Source organism: Rana temporaria, chromosome 5, assembly GCF_905171775.1.
Source record: "Rana temporaria chromosome 5, aRanTem1.1, whole genome shotgun sequence".
NCBI lineage: Eukaryota > Metazoa > Chordata > Amphibia > Anura > Ranidae > Rana > Rana temporaria.
The window spans coordinates 148,247,066-148,260,510 of record NC_053493.1 but is presented as its reverse complement, the minus strand read 5'-3'; the positions used below and the strand labels follow the sequence as shown (position 1 = coordinate 148,260,510).

Genomic DNA, 13,445 nt, shown 5'->3' with positions numbered 1-13,445 from the left:
CTTTTGAGGGCAGTCATAATGCTGATGACGCCCACGATAAAATTGATTTTGACACCCCTGCTCTATAGGGTTAGAGAAAAAAATGGATAATGTTTGGGGGTTCTAAGTAATTTTCTCGCAAAAACAAACAGTTTTTAACTTGTAAACAACAAATCTCAGAAAGAGGCTTGGTCCCCTGCTGAGCCATGCCTACTAAATAAGCCACACTTCCTGCACCACAATGCTCCTCCCACCTCCAGTGTTTTTAGTGGAAAAGTGATAAAAAGCAATAATTTTAAACAAAAGAAGAAAAAAAAGAACTATAAATCTAAAAAAAATATATAACTACCACACAGCCAAGCCAAAACTATCATCCCTTTCCTTATAATTGAGATACGCATTGGCGACTAATGTTCCTAGTCGGCTGTAAGTTTGATAAATAGGAACGCTTGAGCGAGGAGCTGGTTCCCCGGCCGGAACTGGTAATGTTGCACAAGGCGGAACTTCCTGTCGGATAGGTAGGCTGCTTGTGGTGGGTGTAGAGTGTGTGTAGATCACAGAGCGCTAGTTTCGAATCGCTATCTCAGTGAGGACGGCGGGTTGTAGCGATGTACAGACCGAATTATCGCTCTCCTAACTCCTGTGGAGGCGGCGGTGGTGTTGATGGAAGCCCGGGGCCCTTCCGCAGTCCAGGGCCTTTTCCAGGCTCTGGGAGCCCCATGCTTCCTCCGCCATTGCCGCCTTGGGGCTACGGGAGTCCGCACACGCCGAGTTACGGGCAGAGGCCTTCCAGGCCGTACGGGAGCGGGGGAGGGCAGTCTCCGCGGTCTTCACCTTCTCAGGGGAGCTGGTATGGCGCCCAGTCTCCAGGTAATACTTCACCCCGAAGAGGCAGCCCTCGCTTTAACGTGTCACCGTACAACAAGTCTCCAGGAGGAGGAGGAGGAAACCACCACTACCAGCAGCACAACGCCCGAGGATACACTTCACCCAGACACCCCGCCAACTATCAGGTAATAAGGATAGGCCTGCCATGGGCCCCGCTCACCCCACTATCAGCCATACTTCATTCCTTTGTTAGCTCATGTAACTGCAGTATCCTACTCCACGGAAATGTTTGGTTGTGCACTTGGGCTGCATTTACACCTGCAATTTCTAAACGCTTTCCTAAAATGACAAATCGCCAAACACGGATTTCAGAGGCCATTCCTTTTAAAGGCACCTAAAAAATGCAGTGCGGTTCTGCTGCCCCAAAGAGGCTTCACGCGATGCGGTTTGCTCCAATTGCAGCGCGATTTATTGCGACCACGCCAAGTTTTTTGGTGCCATTGAAATCGGTGGCATCTGAAATGCGTGTTATGCGATTTTTGTTACTTTAGCAGAGTGTTTTGAAATTGTGGCGATTCAGAACGCCCAGGAGTGAATGCAGCTTGAGCCCTGGTTCACATTGATGCTACTTTGAAATTGCGCTACTTCGCTTGAAGTAGCACGATTTCAAAGTAGCAAGGTCAGCGCGATTTCAGTTGCAACTTGAAGTCGCACCTAAAATCGGCAAAAGTAGTGCAAGAACTACTTTTCCAAATCTGTGCGGCGCCGCAAAATCAGTGTCGCACCGATTGGAACGGTGTCATTGCCGGTGACTTGTCCGTATGGTTCCTGTAAGGACTGCGCAGGCGCAATCCTTGCCGACGGAAATCTCCGAACCTCGGCCGGCATCCAGGCTCATTCCTTAATATCCCCGTGGATTGGAGGATGTTAAAAAAAGAGCCAGGAGGCCGAGCGAGCGTAGTGAGCTGTTCGAGCGAAGCGAGGACGTGAGGCCAACTGGTCACTTACCTCAAATTCCACATCGCCCTGGAGGTTGTGGTTTCCGTCGGCAAGGCTTGCGCAGTTCTTACAGGAACCATCTCGATAGCCGGAACCATATCGTCAGATCACCGGCAATAGACTGCGCCTTGTGCGATTTGATCTCTCAAATCTCATGAGAAATGGCTCCAGTGTGAACTTAGGCTGAGTGGTGTAAAGCCAAAACATTTTTCGCCTTTAAGCCCTGGTTCACATTGATGCTACTTTGAAATCCTGCTACTTCAATTGAAGTAGCGGGATTTCAAAGTAGCAAGGTCAGTGTGATTTCAGCTGCTACTTAATAGACCTCTGTGTGGCTTCATGCACTGATGTCTATTGAAGTCGCACCTGAAATCAGCAAAAGTAGTGCAGGAACTACTTTTGCAAATCGGTGCAGCGCTGCAAAATGGGTGTCGCAACGATTGGAAGAGTGCCATTGCTTCCAATAGGCTGCGACAAATGGCTCCAATGTGAACCTAGGCTAAAGTGGAATTCCAGCCACTTTTTTTTTTATTATTATTTAAAGGGGTTGTAAAGGTAAAGGTAAAAGTTTTTTCACCTTAATGCATTCTATGCATTAAGGTGAAAGAACATCTGCAGATTAGCGCCCTCCCCCCCGAGCCCCTGTTTACTTGACCCCTCAAGTCCTGCGCAGTGAACGTGCTTGCTTCTCGGCTCATTGGTCGATTGAAAGCAGCGCAGCCATTGGCTGGCGCTGCTGTCAATCACATACATTGACCCGGGGGGCAGGGCCGAGTGATAGTGAGTGACTATGGCCATCGGCTGTATCACAGGAGCACGCCCGCAAGAACTCATCACCTTGCGAGGGGGAGCCGAGACAGCAGCCGAGGGACCCCAGAAGACCAGGTTCGGGGGCCACTCTGTGCAAAATGAGCTGCACAGTGGAGGTAAGTATAACATGTTTGTTATTTAAAAAAAAAAAAATATTCTTTACATACCCTTTAATGATCCAAGCATAATTCATTCTTAAATAAAAAAAGATTACACAAATTAAATAAAGGATGTTGGTAAAATATTAAATTACTACTCGCATGTTTTTCCGTCCTGTTGTGGGCATGTGAAGCCCAATCGCTAACTCTTCCTGGATAAGCGTAGGAGGGGTGCATGCGCGATTCACTGGCGGCCGTAGCGCAGATTGTTTCTAAAGCTGCCATAACAACAGACAGCGACGAAGGAAGGTCCCGCCCATTGTTATGACAACATAGACAAACACTTCTCAACACTGTGATCCGCCTTAAAGGGTCAGTAAAGGAAAAAAATAATATATTTTTTAAAATAACAAACATGTTATACTTGCCTACACTGTGCAGTTTGTTTTGCACACAGTGGCCCCGATCCTTGTCGTCTGGGGTCCCTCGACGGCTGTCTCGGCTCCTCCCTGCAACAACTCCACACAGATGAGCGAGCTTGCTTAGTGTGGAGCTGTTGCGGACACACGCCTGTGATACAGCGGCGGCCATAGCAGGCATCATCTGATGTTTTTTTACCTTAATGCATAAAATGCATTAAGGTGAATTTTTTTTTATCTTTGCACCCCCTTTAATTCTCGTCATTTCCTGTTGGGAAATAACACGATTTTTGATCACAGTACTTGCCCACAGACTCCTGGGAAATGATCTGTCATCATTTCCCAGGAGCACAGGCGAGGGAGGAAGTGACGAGGGGCTCCACGGACCAGGAAGTGCCAGATTAGGAGAACTACATAGCAACAGGGCATTTCTGGTAAGTATAAAAAAAAAATCCTCCAAATGGTTCTTTATAGGTTTAAAGAAAAACAAATGCACATCTTTTTTGCAGGTAAAATAAATGTGCCTTTATTTATTTTTTACTAGGAGCCTGCAAAACATTGCTAATTCATGGGTGCTATGCAGGGCTCTTGTAGACAGTCTGTGTAATGCTTGTACCGGCAGGCAGTTACACAATAACACAAAATCAATGAACTACCCAGAGCACTCAAACGCACCCTGGTATTTCTTTGAAAACTACAAGCCCACAGCCGCAAAGGTTGTTGGTACTTGTAGTTTTCACATTCACAGTACTCAGTAAAAAAAATTGCGCGGACATGTCTTTCTTTTCTTTTTTTTTTTTTTTTTTTTTTTTTTATTGTGATGGCGGGGGGGGGGGGGGGGTGGGGGAGAGAGAAGATCCCCCACCCACCAACTGTCACAACGGGGGGTACAGGAGCTGCTGCATCTGTTGCATCCTAAAAACTTCTCCTTTTAATGCATTCCTTGGTAAAGAATGCATTAAGGTAAAAAATGTTTAGGTAAAATATCACACCCCCCCTCTTCCCCCTTATACTTACCCGAGTCATCACTTGATCCTGCTTTGTGCCGGTCTGCAGCGACCATTTCCTCTCACTTCCTGGTCTTACAGGCTTTGCTGAGGCAATGTTTCCCACGGCTTTCAGTCAAATGCTGTGACGATGAAGTGGAGGTCAGGGCCGAGCCACTCTGTGTCTATGGAAACAGGCAGTGTGGCTTGGGATTGAGCCCACAGGTATGCCACGAAAGGAAGTGGCTTCCTATGGTGGCACACTGAGAAGAGGAGGGGCCAGGAGTGACGGCATGGGACCCGAGAGGAGAAAGTTGGGGGGAGGGGGGCACGCTTTGTGCAATGGATTTGTAAGTATAAATCTGTTTAAAAAAAGGACTGAGCGAGATGCTTGTCTTTATTCCAGTGGTATTGTCTATCACCTACATCTTCTCCCCTGTTTTGGTCTTTGGCTTTCTTAATTGGCTGGCCCGAGATGACATCACTCTGACACAGAGACCAGCTTGGCACTGTAAGTTGGGCTGTGCATGCGCAACTCAATTTACAGCACTGGAGAAGACAGTCTGCTTGCCCGTCTGCTGTTTCTTACAGTGGAACCTCAGTTTCTTCCCTCTCCTAGATTAATCCAGCAATTAAAGGGGTTGTAAAGGTTTGTTTATTTTCTAAATAGGTCCTTTTAAGCTAGTGCTTTGTTAGTTCACTTACCTTTTCATTCGATTCCCCTTCTAAATGTTTTTTTTTCTTTGTCTGAATGTCTCACATCCTGTTTCTCCTCAGTAAGCTTGCCCCCATCATCCGAGCGGTTCTGGCAGGGGTTAGTCAGGCAGAACAGCTTACTGAGGAGGAACAGTAAGTGAGAAATTCAGACAAAGGGAAAAAAAACATTTAGAAGGGAAATCGAAGGAAAAGGTAAGTGAACCAACAATGCATTCGCTTAAAGGAACCTATTTAGAAAATAAACAAACCTTTACAACCCCTTTAAGTGCTACAATGTCCCATTGTTGGGCTATAAGGTCTCGGAAGTATTGATTTACCCAGGCTCTTGCTACTAGCGAGATCCTGCCTAAGCCTAGGGTCACACAGTAGCGGGTTCGGAAACGCATGTAAACCGAGAACAGATTGATCAGATGCTTTACAAGCCTGTAGCGGCTTGTAAACATCAAACTGGAGATGACAAGGAATCCTTGTCACTACCTGTTTTTTACGTAACAGAGGGGAGACGGTCCCCTCTAACTCTATAAGTGGACAAAGCAAAGACAGTCCTGGGTTCCCTAACTATATTATACCAGTGTTTATTATGAGTGACATAGTGAACCTGGATGTTGCTCACTGATTTGCTTGGCCGTGCAGACTAATGCAATTATAGGGTATTTTCCCAGAATCAAATTTCCGACCTTTAATATATATTAATACAGTTTGTCTGCTAATCCATTGGTCTTGAGTGTGGGTGCGGATGAGACCCCAGGGGTGTTTTAATGGCAACGTCAATTAAAATTTTTGTGTGTCCAACCTTTTTGCACATGATTTTCATATACTGATTGCTAAAAAAGATAATTGAGGGGAGATCACGGTTTATCCTCTGCTTAAAGCGGGAGTTCACCCATTTATTACATTTTTTTTTTCTCCCCTTAGATTCCTGCTCGTTCAGTCTAGGGGAATCGGCTATTTGTATTAAAATATGAGCAGTACTTACCCGTTTTCGAGATGCATCTTCTTCCGTCGCTTCCGGGTATGGGTCTTCGGGAGCGGGCGTTCCTTCTTGATTGACAGTCTTCCGAGAGGCTTCCGACGGTCGCATCCATCGCGTCACTCGTAGCCGAAAGAAGCCGAACGTCGGTGCGGCTCTATACTGCGCCTGCGCACCGACGTTCGGCTTCTTTCGGAAAATCGTGACGCGATGGATGCGACCGTCGGAAGCCTCTCGGAAGACTGCCAATCAAGAAGGAACGCCCATTCCCGCAGCCCATACCCGGAAGCGACGGAGAGGATGCATCTCGTAAACGGGTAAGTACTGCACATATTTTAAAACAAATAGCCGATTCCCCTAGAGAAAACGAGCAGGAATCTAAGGGGAAAAAGTGCCCTCTAAGGGTGAACCCCCGCTTTAAGAGAGGGAATTTTGATCTGTCTATGGCTGGCTTAAAGTGATTTTAAAGGTTTATATATTTTTTTAAATAAACATATACTTGCCTCCACTGTGCAGTTTGTTTTGCACAGAGTGGCCCCGATCCTCCTGTTCTGGGGTCCCTCGGCGGCTGTCTTGGCTACTCCACGCAATAGCTAACCACCCTCTCTTCCGAGGGGGTTAGCTTGCGGGCGCTCTCCCTGTCATACCCTCTGCGTCCATAGACGCAGAGTGCATGACTCCCGCCCCCCTGGCGGCTGCGTCATTGGAATTGATTGACCACAGCAGGAGCCAATGGCTGCACTGCTATCAATCTATCCAATCAACGCCGAGACTCAGTGGAGAAGAGGACGCCGGAGGATGCACACAGCAGGTGAATGGGCTCAGGTAAGTAAAACGGGGGGTGGGGGACCCGTGACAGCGAGGTATTTTTTCACCTTAATGTATAAGATGCATTAAGGTGAAAAAACGCAAACCTTTACAACCCCTTTAAGTGCCCCTGGTCATACACATCCACAGATGCTTGTTTGTGGAGACAAAGCCCAAACACTTAATTTCATTTTTTGTCCAGCATCAGACAGGAATAATGGGGTCAAACAATAGGGAGGTGTGGACCATATACAGTAAACAGTCCCATTTATATTGGGAGATATAGTTGGCTAAGGTGTTCTCACTTTGATAACTTCCTTCACTAGGATTGTCAGTTTTTCTGTCTCCAGGTATGAGATTTTCTGGAGGGGATGATAAACCTATTACTTTGACCCGAGTAGACAAGGTTAATACCTAGTACACACAATGAGAAAATCAGACAAAAAAAAACGCATCGAGAACCAATCGTGATCGTTCATGCAAAAATACCTGAAAGGACAAGCATGAAACATTTTCTCATAAGATAACAAAATGAACGATTTTCATGTAATTAGTATTTGCACGGAAAAAATAATCGTGTGACCAAGACCACACTTGCTTGGAAACGAAGTATACATTACGTCACTTCACCGAGAGCCCCGGGAATTATACTAACAATTGGGACCTGGGACTCTCAGTTTCGGGTCACCTCTGATCAGTCACTTTGCTGCCCACCCCTGTGTCTATTTTCTCGCTGAATGGTGCATCTTTCTATCCTTGGAGGGAGATGTAAATACAGTGTAGAATTTTTTTTATATTAAAGTGTTTTTTTAACCCCCAAATAAAGGATCATGTTTCTTTTAAAACATGTTATACAGCACAGTGCTTATGCTGTGTAATTTGGCCCTTTCTATCACCTGAAATACCTGGCTGATCCTGCCTCGTTCTGCCCTCCTCCCTGTAAACTGAACACAGTTCATCATGACTGCCGAGCCCTGATCAGTTTATATGCCTCCGCTATCTGCAGCTTTCCTCTGTCCTCTCTCCCCCTCCAGTGCCCATTCCTCCCCTTCTGCTGCTAAAAATATCAGAGACCCTAGACAGAGAATAAAATGACGATCGTTTTGTCACACAGTATTGTCACAGCGGTATTTCAATCGCTATTTTTTAAGAGAGTAACAAGTTTGATAAAAAATATATTTTTTTTACTATTTTCTATAATAAATATCCCATTTTTTTCCCCTCAGTTTAGGCCGATATGTTTTCTTCTACATATTTTTGGTAGAAATAATCGTAATAAGCGTATATTGATTGGTTTGCGCAAAAGTTATAGTACATACAAAATAGGCAATAGATTTATGGCATTTTTTTTTTTTTATACTAGTAATGGCGGCGATCTGTGATTTTTTTATCGTGACAGTGCGGCGGACATATTGGACACTTTTGACACTATTTTGGGACCATTTATACAGCGATCAGTGCTATAAAAATGCACTGATTACTGTATAAATGTCACTGGCATGGAAGGGGTTAACACTTGGGGGTGATCAAGGGTTTAAATGTTTTACCTAGGAAGTGATTTTAACTGTAGGGGGGGGGGACTGACAAGGAGAGGTGACCGATCGGTGGTCCTCTGTACTAGGAACACTCGATCAGTCTCCTTTCCCCTGACAGAATGTGGATTTGTGTGTTTGCACACAGATCGAAGGTCCTGCTCTGTTAATGAGCGAGTGCCCGGTGGACTTCTCGGGCGTGCACTTCGGCTCCTCGGTGACGCAGTGGGTGCACGTGCCCCCTATACCGCCAGGAAGCCGATGGGAGATTTCTCCTGCGAACATCATATGTCTAAGTGGGTAGGGAAGTGGTTAAAAATCAGAAGAAAACAAAACCTTTTGTTTGACTTTAAAAAAAATATTTATGCCCGAGAACCGGAAGTGACGTTGGAGGTCGATTCGGTCTTCCAAGAACATAGAGATGAGTGGGGGTCGTCTTGCGCTCACTCAACTTCCTGACCAGTGAACGACCACATCGGATTACTTCTGGGCTTACTGACTGCTCCGGTAAGCTCATAGACGTGGGGGGTTGGCGCCGCTAAAAGTGATCCCGTGGCGAATCCACTCGCGGGACCACTTTTATCCAAATAACCCACAGTAAAAAACACAAAACATGGCTATTTAACGTCAGAGTTCTTTTTATATTTATATATATATATATATATATATATATATATATATATATATATATATATACATACATACATACATACATACATACATACATACATACATACATTAACATTTGTTTTACCCTCACTCACTAGGGTCTTGAGGCTGGCCATACATGGATCCTTTTTTTTTTTTTTTTTTTTTTTTTTTTTTTTTTAACAAGCCGATTCCACCATCCACACAAACGAGGTGGATGGAGGAATTCTCCCCACTGTGCTTTTGTATTTTGACAGCAGGGACTCATCTGCTGTAAGAATACACTTATCAGTGCTGCAACCGATTGGCTGCAGGGGCTTTTTTTTTTACAACACTCCCCTTTTGAAGTCGATCATTAGATTAACTGCTCTCAATTGGGAACATCCATAGATTGACAGAAATGTGTTCAGTCCCTGCTGAACTATCTGTCAATTTTATTATTTAAAGGGGTTGTAAAGGTAAAACTTTTTTCACCTTAATGAATTCTATGCATTATGCAGGGTTTGACAAATTTGCTTGGAATCTAGGAGCCAGCTAAAAAAGTTCGAAGCCAAAAAACGCACCCGTCCCGCCAAGCTTGCGCGCAGAAGCGAACGCATACGTGAGTAGCGCCCGAATATGTAAACGGTATTCAAGCCACACATGTGAGGTATCGCTACGATTGGTAGAGCGAGCGCAATAATTCTAGCCCTAGACCTTCTCTGTAACTCAAAACATGCAACCTGTAGAATTTTTTAAACGTCACCTATGGAGGTTTTAAAGGGTAAAAGTTTGTCGCCATTCCACGAGCGGACGGAATTTTGAAGCGTGACATGTGTATCAATTTACTCGGCGTAACATTATTTTTCACTATATAAAAAAAAAATTGGTTAACTTTACCGTTGTCTTATTTTTTTAATTAAAAGTGTATTTTTTCCCCAAAAAAAAGTGCGCTTGTAAGACCGCTGCGCAAATACGGTGTGACAGAAAGTATTGCAACAACCGCCATTTTATTCTCTAGGTTAGAATAAAAAATATATATATAATGTTTGGGGGTTCTAATTAGAGGGAAGGAGATGGCAGTGAAAAAACACATTAGAACTGTTGTTTTTTGCTACTTGTAATGTAATGTAACCTGTAATGCCAACGGCCACCACAAGATGGCCACTCCTAGATTCCTTTTGCAGGCCTCGGCTTCCTTTTGTGAAGGCCGTAAAGCCGCGTCCTTAATAACCAGCGGGCCCGCCGCGATCGCGCCCCATGCCGGCCGATAATTGAGGCCGCGGCTTTGCGACCTTCTGCAGCCCTAAGCTTCCCCAAGCGCCAGGTCACAATTTCTTGTCGCACTTGCGACCAGGTGCCCGGATTTTGTCGAGGCCTGCATTAAGGTGAAAAAACATCCCCCCCCCCCCCCCCGTTGTTATACTTGCATGACCCATCGAAAAGTCCCGCGCTCGCCCCCGACATCCTCTTTGTCTTGGGCCTGCCCGTTGATTGGCTACAGTGGATGGATTGAAAGCAGCGCAGCCATTGCCTGGCGCTGCTGTCAATCGCATCCAATGACGCGGCGGGCAGGGCCGAGTGATACAGTCGGCGGCTATGGCCGCCACTGTATCATGGGAGCGCGCCTGCAATAACTCAACACCATGCGAGCTCGCTCACATGAAGGTGTTGAGTCCTTGTGGGGGGGAGCCGAGACAGCTGCCGAGGGACCCCAGAAGACCAGGTTCGGGGACACTCTGTGCAAAACGAGCTGCACAGTGGAGGTAAGTATAACATGTTTGTTATTTAAAAAAAAAAATCTTTTTAGCTTTAGTGATCCTTTAATACTTGACCAGGCAAAAAAAAAAAGTCCACAGATACTTCTCTCTCCGTAGCATGTTGCATACTGTGTCATTCAGCCCACTTTTGTAAACCCAGGGCATCAAGGACCCATTCCCTGAGGGATTGTCATCCAGTCACCCTGGATACACGGGAGAATGCAGCTCCAAATCGGCCGTTTATGTTTTGTTTTGTTTCGCATTTTTTGTAAGCATGCAAGGGTTGTTTACAAGAGGATGGGAGGGGCAGATAGTTATAAGGCAGAGTGCCAGAATTATGCATTAAAATGTTCCTACTGTGCCCAAGACATTAAAAACTAGAAATGTACTTGAGTTGGGTGTCTAGGTACCCAAAAGGTTACTTGGATGTCCACTTCAGATAATTTTTTTTTTTTTTTTTTTTTTTTTTAATTGAACTGAACTCAAGATTGCAGATTTTTTTTTTCCCTGTTACTACTTACCATAGCTTTTCTTCACTGTGTGTGAATGTGGCCATCTTGGTTAAAAAGCACAGGGCTTTTCTTCCTGATTATAGCTTCCAGCAAGGAAAACCGTGAGCAGCGCAGTGGGGACATTACCCAATCTCTCTCCTGAGACAAGCTGTCAGTCAGCAGTACCTTGGAGCCTACGCCTTATATATTTTAGTATTATACCTCCTGAACAGACACTGTGAGAGGCACAAAGTATGCCAGGGATAATGTTAGGCATTTTCTCGCACCCAGGGTGGCGCATGTACGTAGCTAGGCTCTCGTAATTGCCAGTGCTTTGATTTTTACCAGCGTTTACAGCGTTGCTCCCCTTCATGGCAAGCTGTTCACCGTACCTGCTGCTCTCTGGACTCAGGAAAATGTCTGGAATTTTATGCTGGGCATAATTTAATCCTCACACCTTCCCTGTACATGAGGCATTGGGCTGTAGGTATGGTAGTGCACTGCTTAGGCAGCCTCGCACACCAGACAGTGCACGGCTGTATTTCAGATGTTAAAGGCAACAAGTTTATTTTCTGAGGGTACTGCTTGGGCGCAGTTAACGTTTTTTTTTTTGTGTAAAACTTTCAATAAAAATAATATTCTAAAAAAACAAACATAAAACAACCAGTGCACCACGGCAAGTGCACAACATACAAAGTGCACATACAGCCAAAAGTACAAACAAAAATGAAATAAAAGCCACATGCGGTCCATCCACAGTTAACTGTTTTAATTGATCCCTATGACCTGACAACGTTTCACTGACTGGGCTCAGATTAACTTTATGCCATAAAGGTGGCTAGATTGTTTATATGTTTTAAATGCTACATGACTATAATTTTTTGAAAATGGAGGACGTATATATTGAATATTTGTTTACCTCGTGATTTTTTTTCAAAGGGTTCTCCCAGGACATCTACACCTTACGGTGCGGCGCATGGCAGAGGGAAGAGAGTGTCTGATGTGGAAAACTATTACACACCTTCAATGCTTGAGGATCCTTGGGCTAACCTAAAGCCATTATCCTTATCAGACATAGACCAAAAGAACAACAGTGAGCAGACCACAAATACTGGCAGAAGAGGGAGGTATTTTAGCTAAACCCTAAAATCCCAACCTCTGAGTGTAGACTAAAAACAAGGGATGGTAAAGGACACAAGTCGACACTTTTTTAATTTTGAGAAAAAAATTCTTTTATCAGATTTATTTTTTTATTGCAGCCGATATTACCGCCAATACGGTGTTTTGGAAGTCTAGCGTTGTAGGCAAAAGTCAGGAAGTCCACCAGCAATGAAGAACAAGTTGTTCTATAATCACCAGCGTTCTGTGACTGTCTTACACAGGTTTCACTTTCCAAGACTTCCTACTGCTCTACATCCCTTAGGCTTATCCTAAAGCCTAATTTTTACTATTTGTTCCACTAAATTGGATTTATTTTTAGGAAATACAATGGGTTTATAATCTGTTTACGCTAAAAGTATATTATTTGTATGTAATTTTCAGAGGAGCGGTTCGTTTTATATTCTAAAATGTCACTGACATGGTGTTGCGTCATGCCCAGATTTTTTTTTTTTTGGTGTGATGTGCTTCTAAGTTTTAATCAACAAAAAGTTGCTTCATGGAAGCAGGTTAGTTTTGACATATACATTGTGTTTTTGATTTTTGCTGTAGAAGCCAAATTGCTTACCTGTTTTTTGAGCAAAGTATATGGCTAACTTGTATTGTTTGTATAATTTTGTCTTGAGAGATTTTTAATTTATAAAAGAAAACACTGACGTGTTTTAATTTATAATAGTTTTATTTGCATCAATGCTAAAAGTTTAACCTTTTAGGGATCACAAATATATAAAGTGTGTAAACGTAATGTAAGTGTGTATAATCAGGAACATAATCATAAAGATGAGGTTAGCCATGACCTCTGCTAAATGTAATATTTACTTATGGCTTTGGTTTAATTATTTTAACTATGTTATAATGTTTATAGAGTGATCATCTCTGTCCATTAAAGTTTTGTTTGGTAGTGTGGGAACTGGAGCCGCTTTAGCAGTTTGAAATTTCATTATTGTAGCCCAAGTCAGGGCTCCAAGACCAAATACAGTGTTTGTCCTTTCCTATGTAGTAAAAAATACTATAACTGGTTTGTGTCTCCTTCAGTAAAGAATACTGTGGACTTGTTACGAGAGAATTAATGGCCTGTCATTACTGACCTCTCTTCCTGGGTTGTCATGTGGATGTGGACCAGTCAAGATGAGCTTTGACTTAAAGCGGATGTGCCACTAAAAATATATATTAAAAGCCAGCAGCTACAAATACTGCAGCTGCTGACTTTTAATATAAGGACACTTACCTGTCCTGGAGTCCAGCGCCGATCGCAGCAGATGAC

General features: G+C 44.0%; 1 protein-coding gene across 1 annotated transcript; it reads left to right on the top strand.

Annotated features, from left to right (window-relative positions):
* The first annotated feature begins 503 nt into the window (after window positions 1-503).
* LOC120940408 (M-phase specific PLK1 interacting protein) lies at window positions 504-13,200 on the top strand. Its single transcript, XM_040353241.1, has 2 exons — window positions 504-992; window positions 11,963-13,200. Exons 1-2 carry the CDS (start codon window positions 588-590, stop codon window positions 12,161-12,163), a joined length of 606 nt encoding a protein of 201 aa, XP_040209175.1. The 5' UTR covers window positions 504-587; the 3' UTR covers window positions 12,164-13,200.
* The last annotated feature ends 245 nt before the right edge of the window (window positions 13,201-13,445 follow it).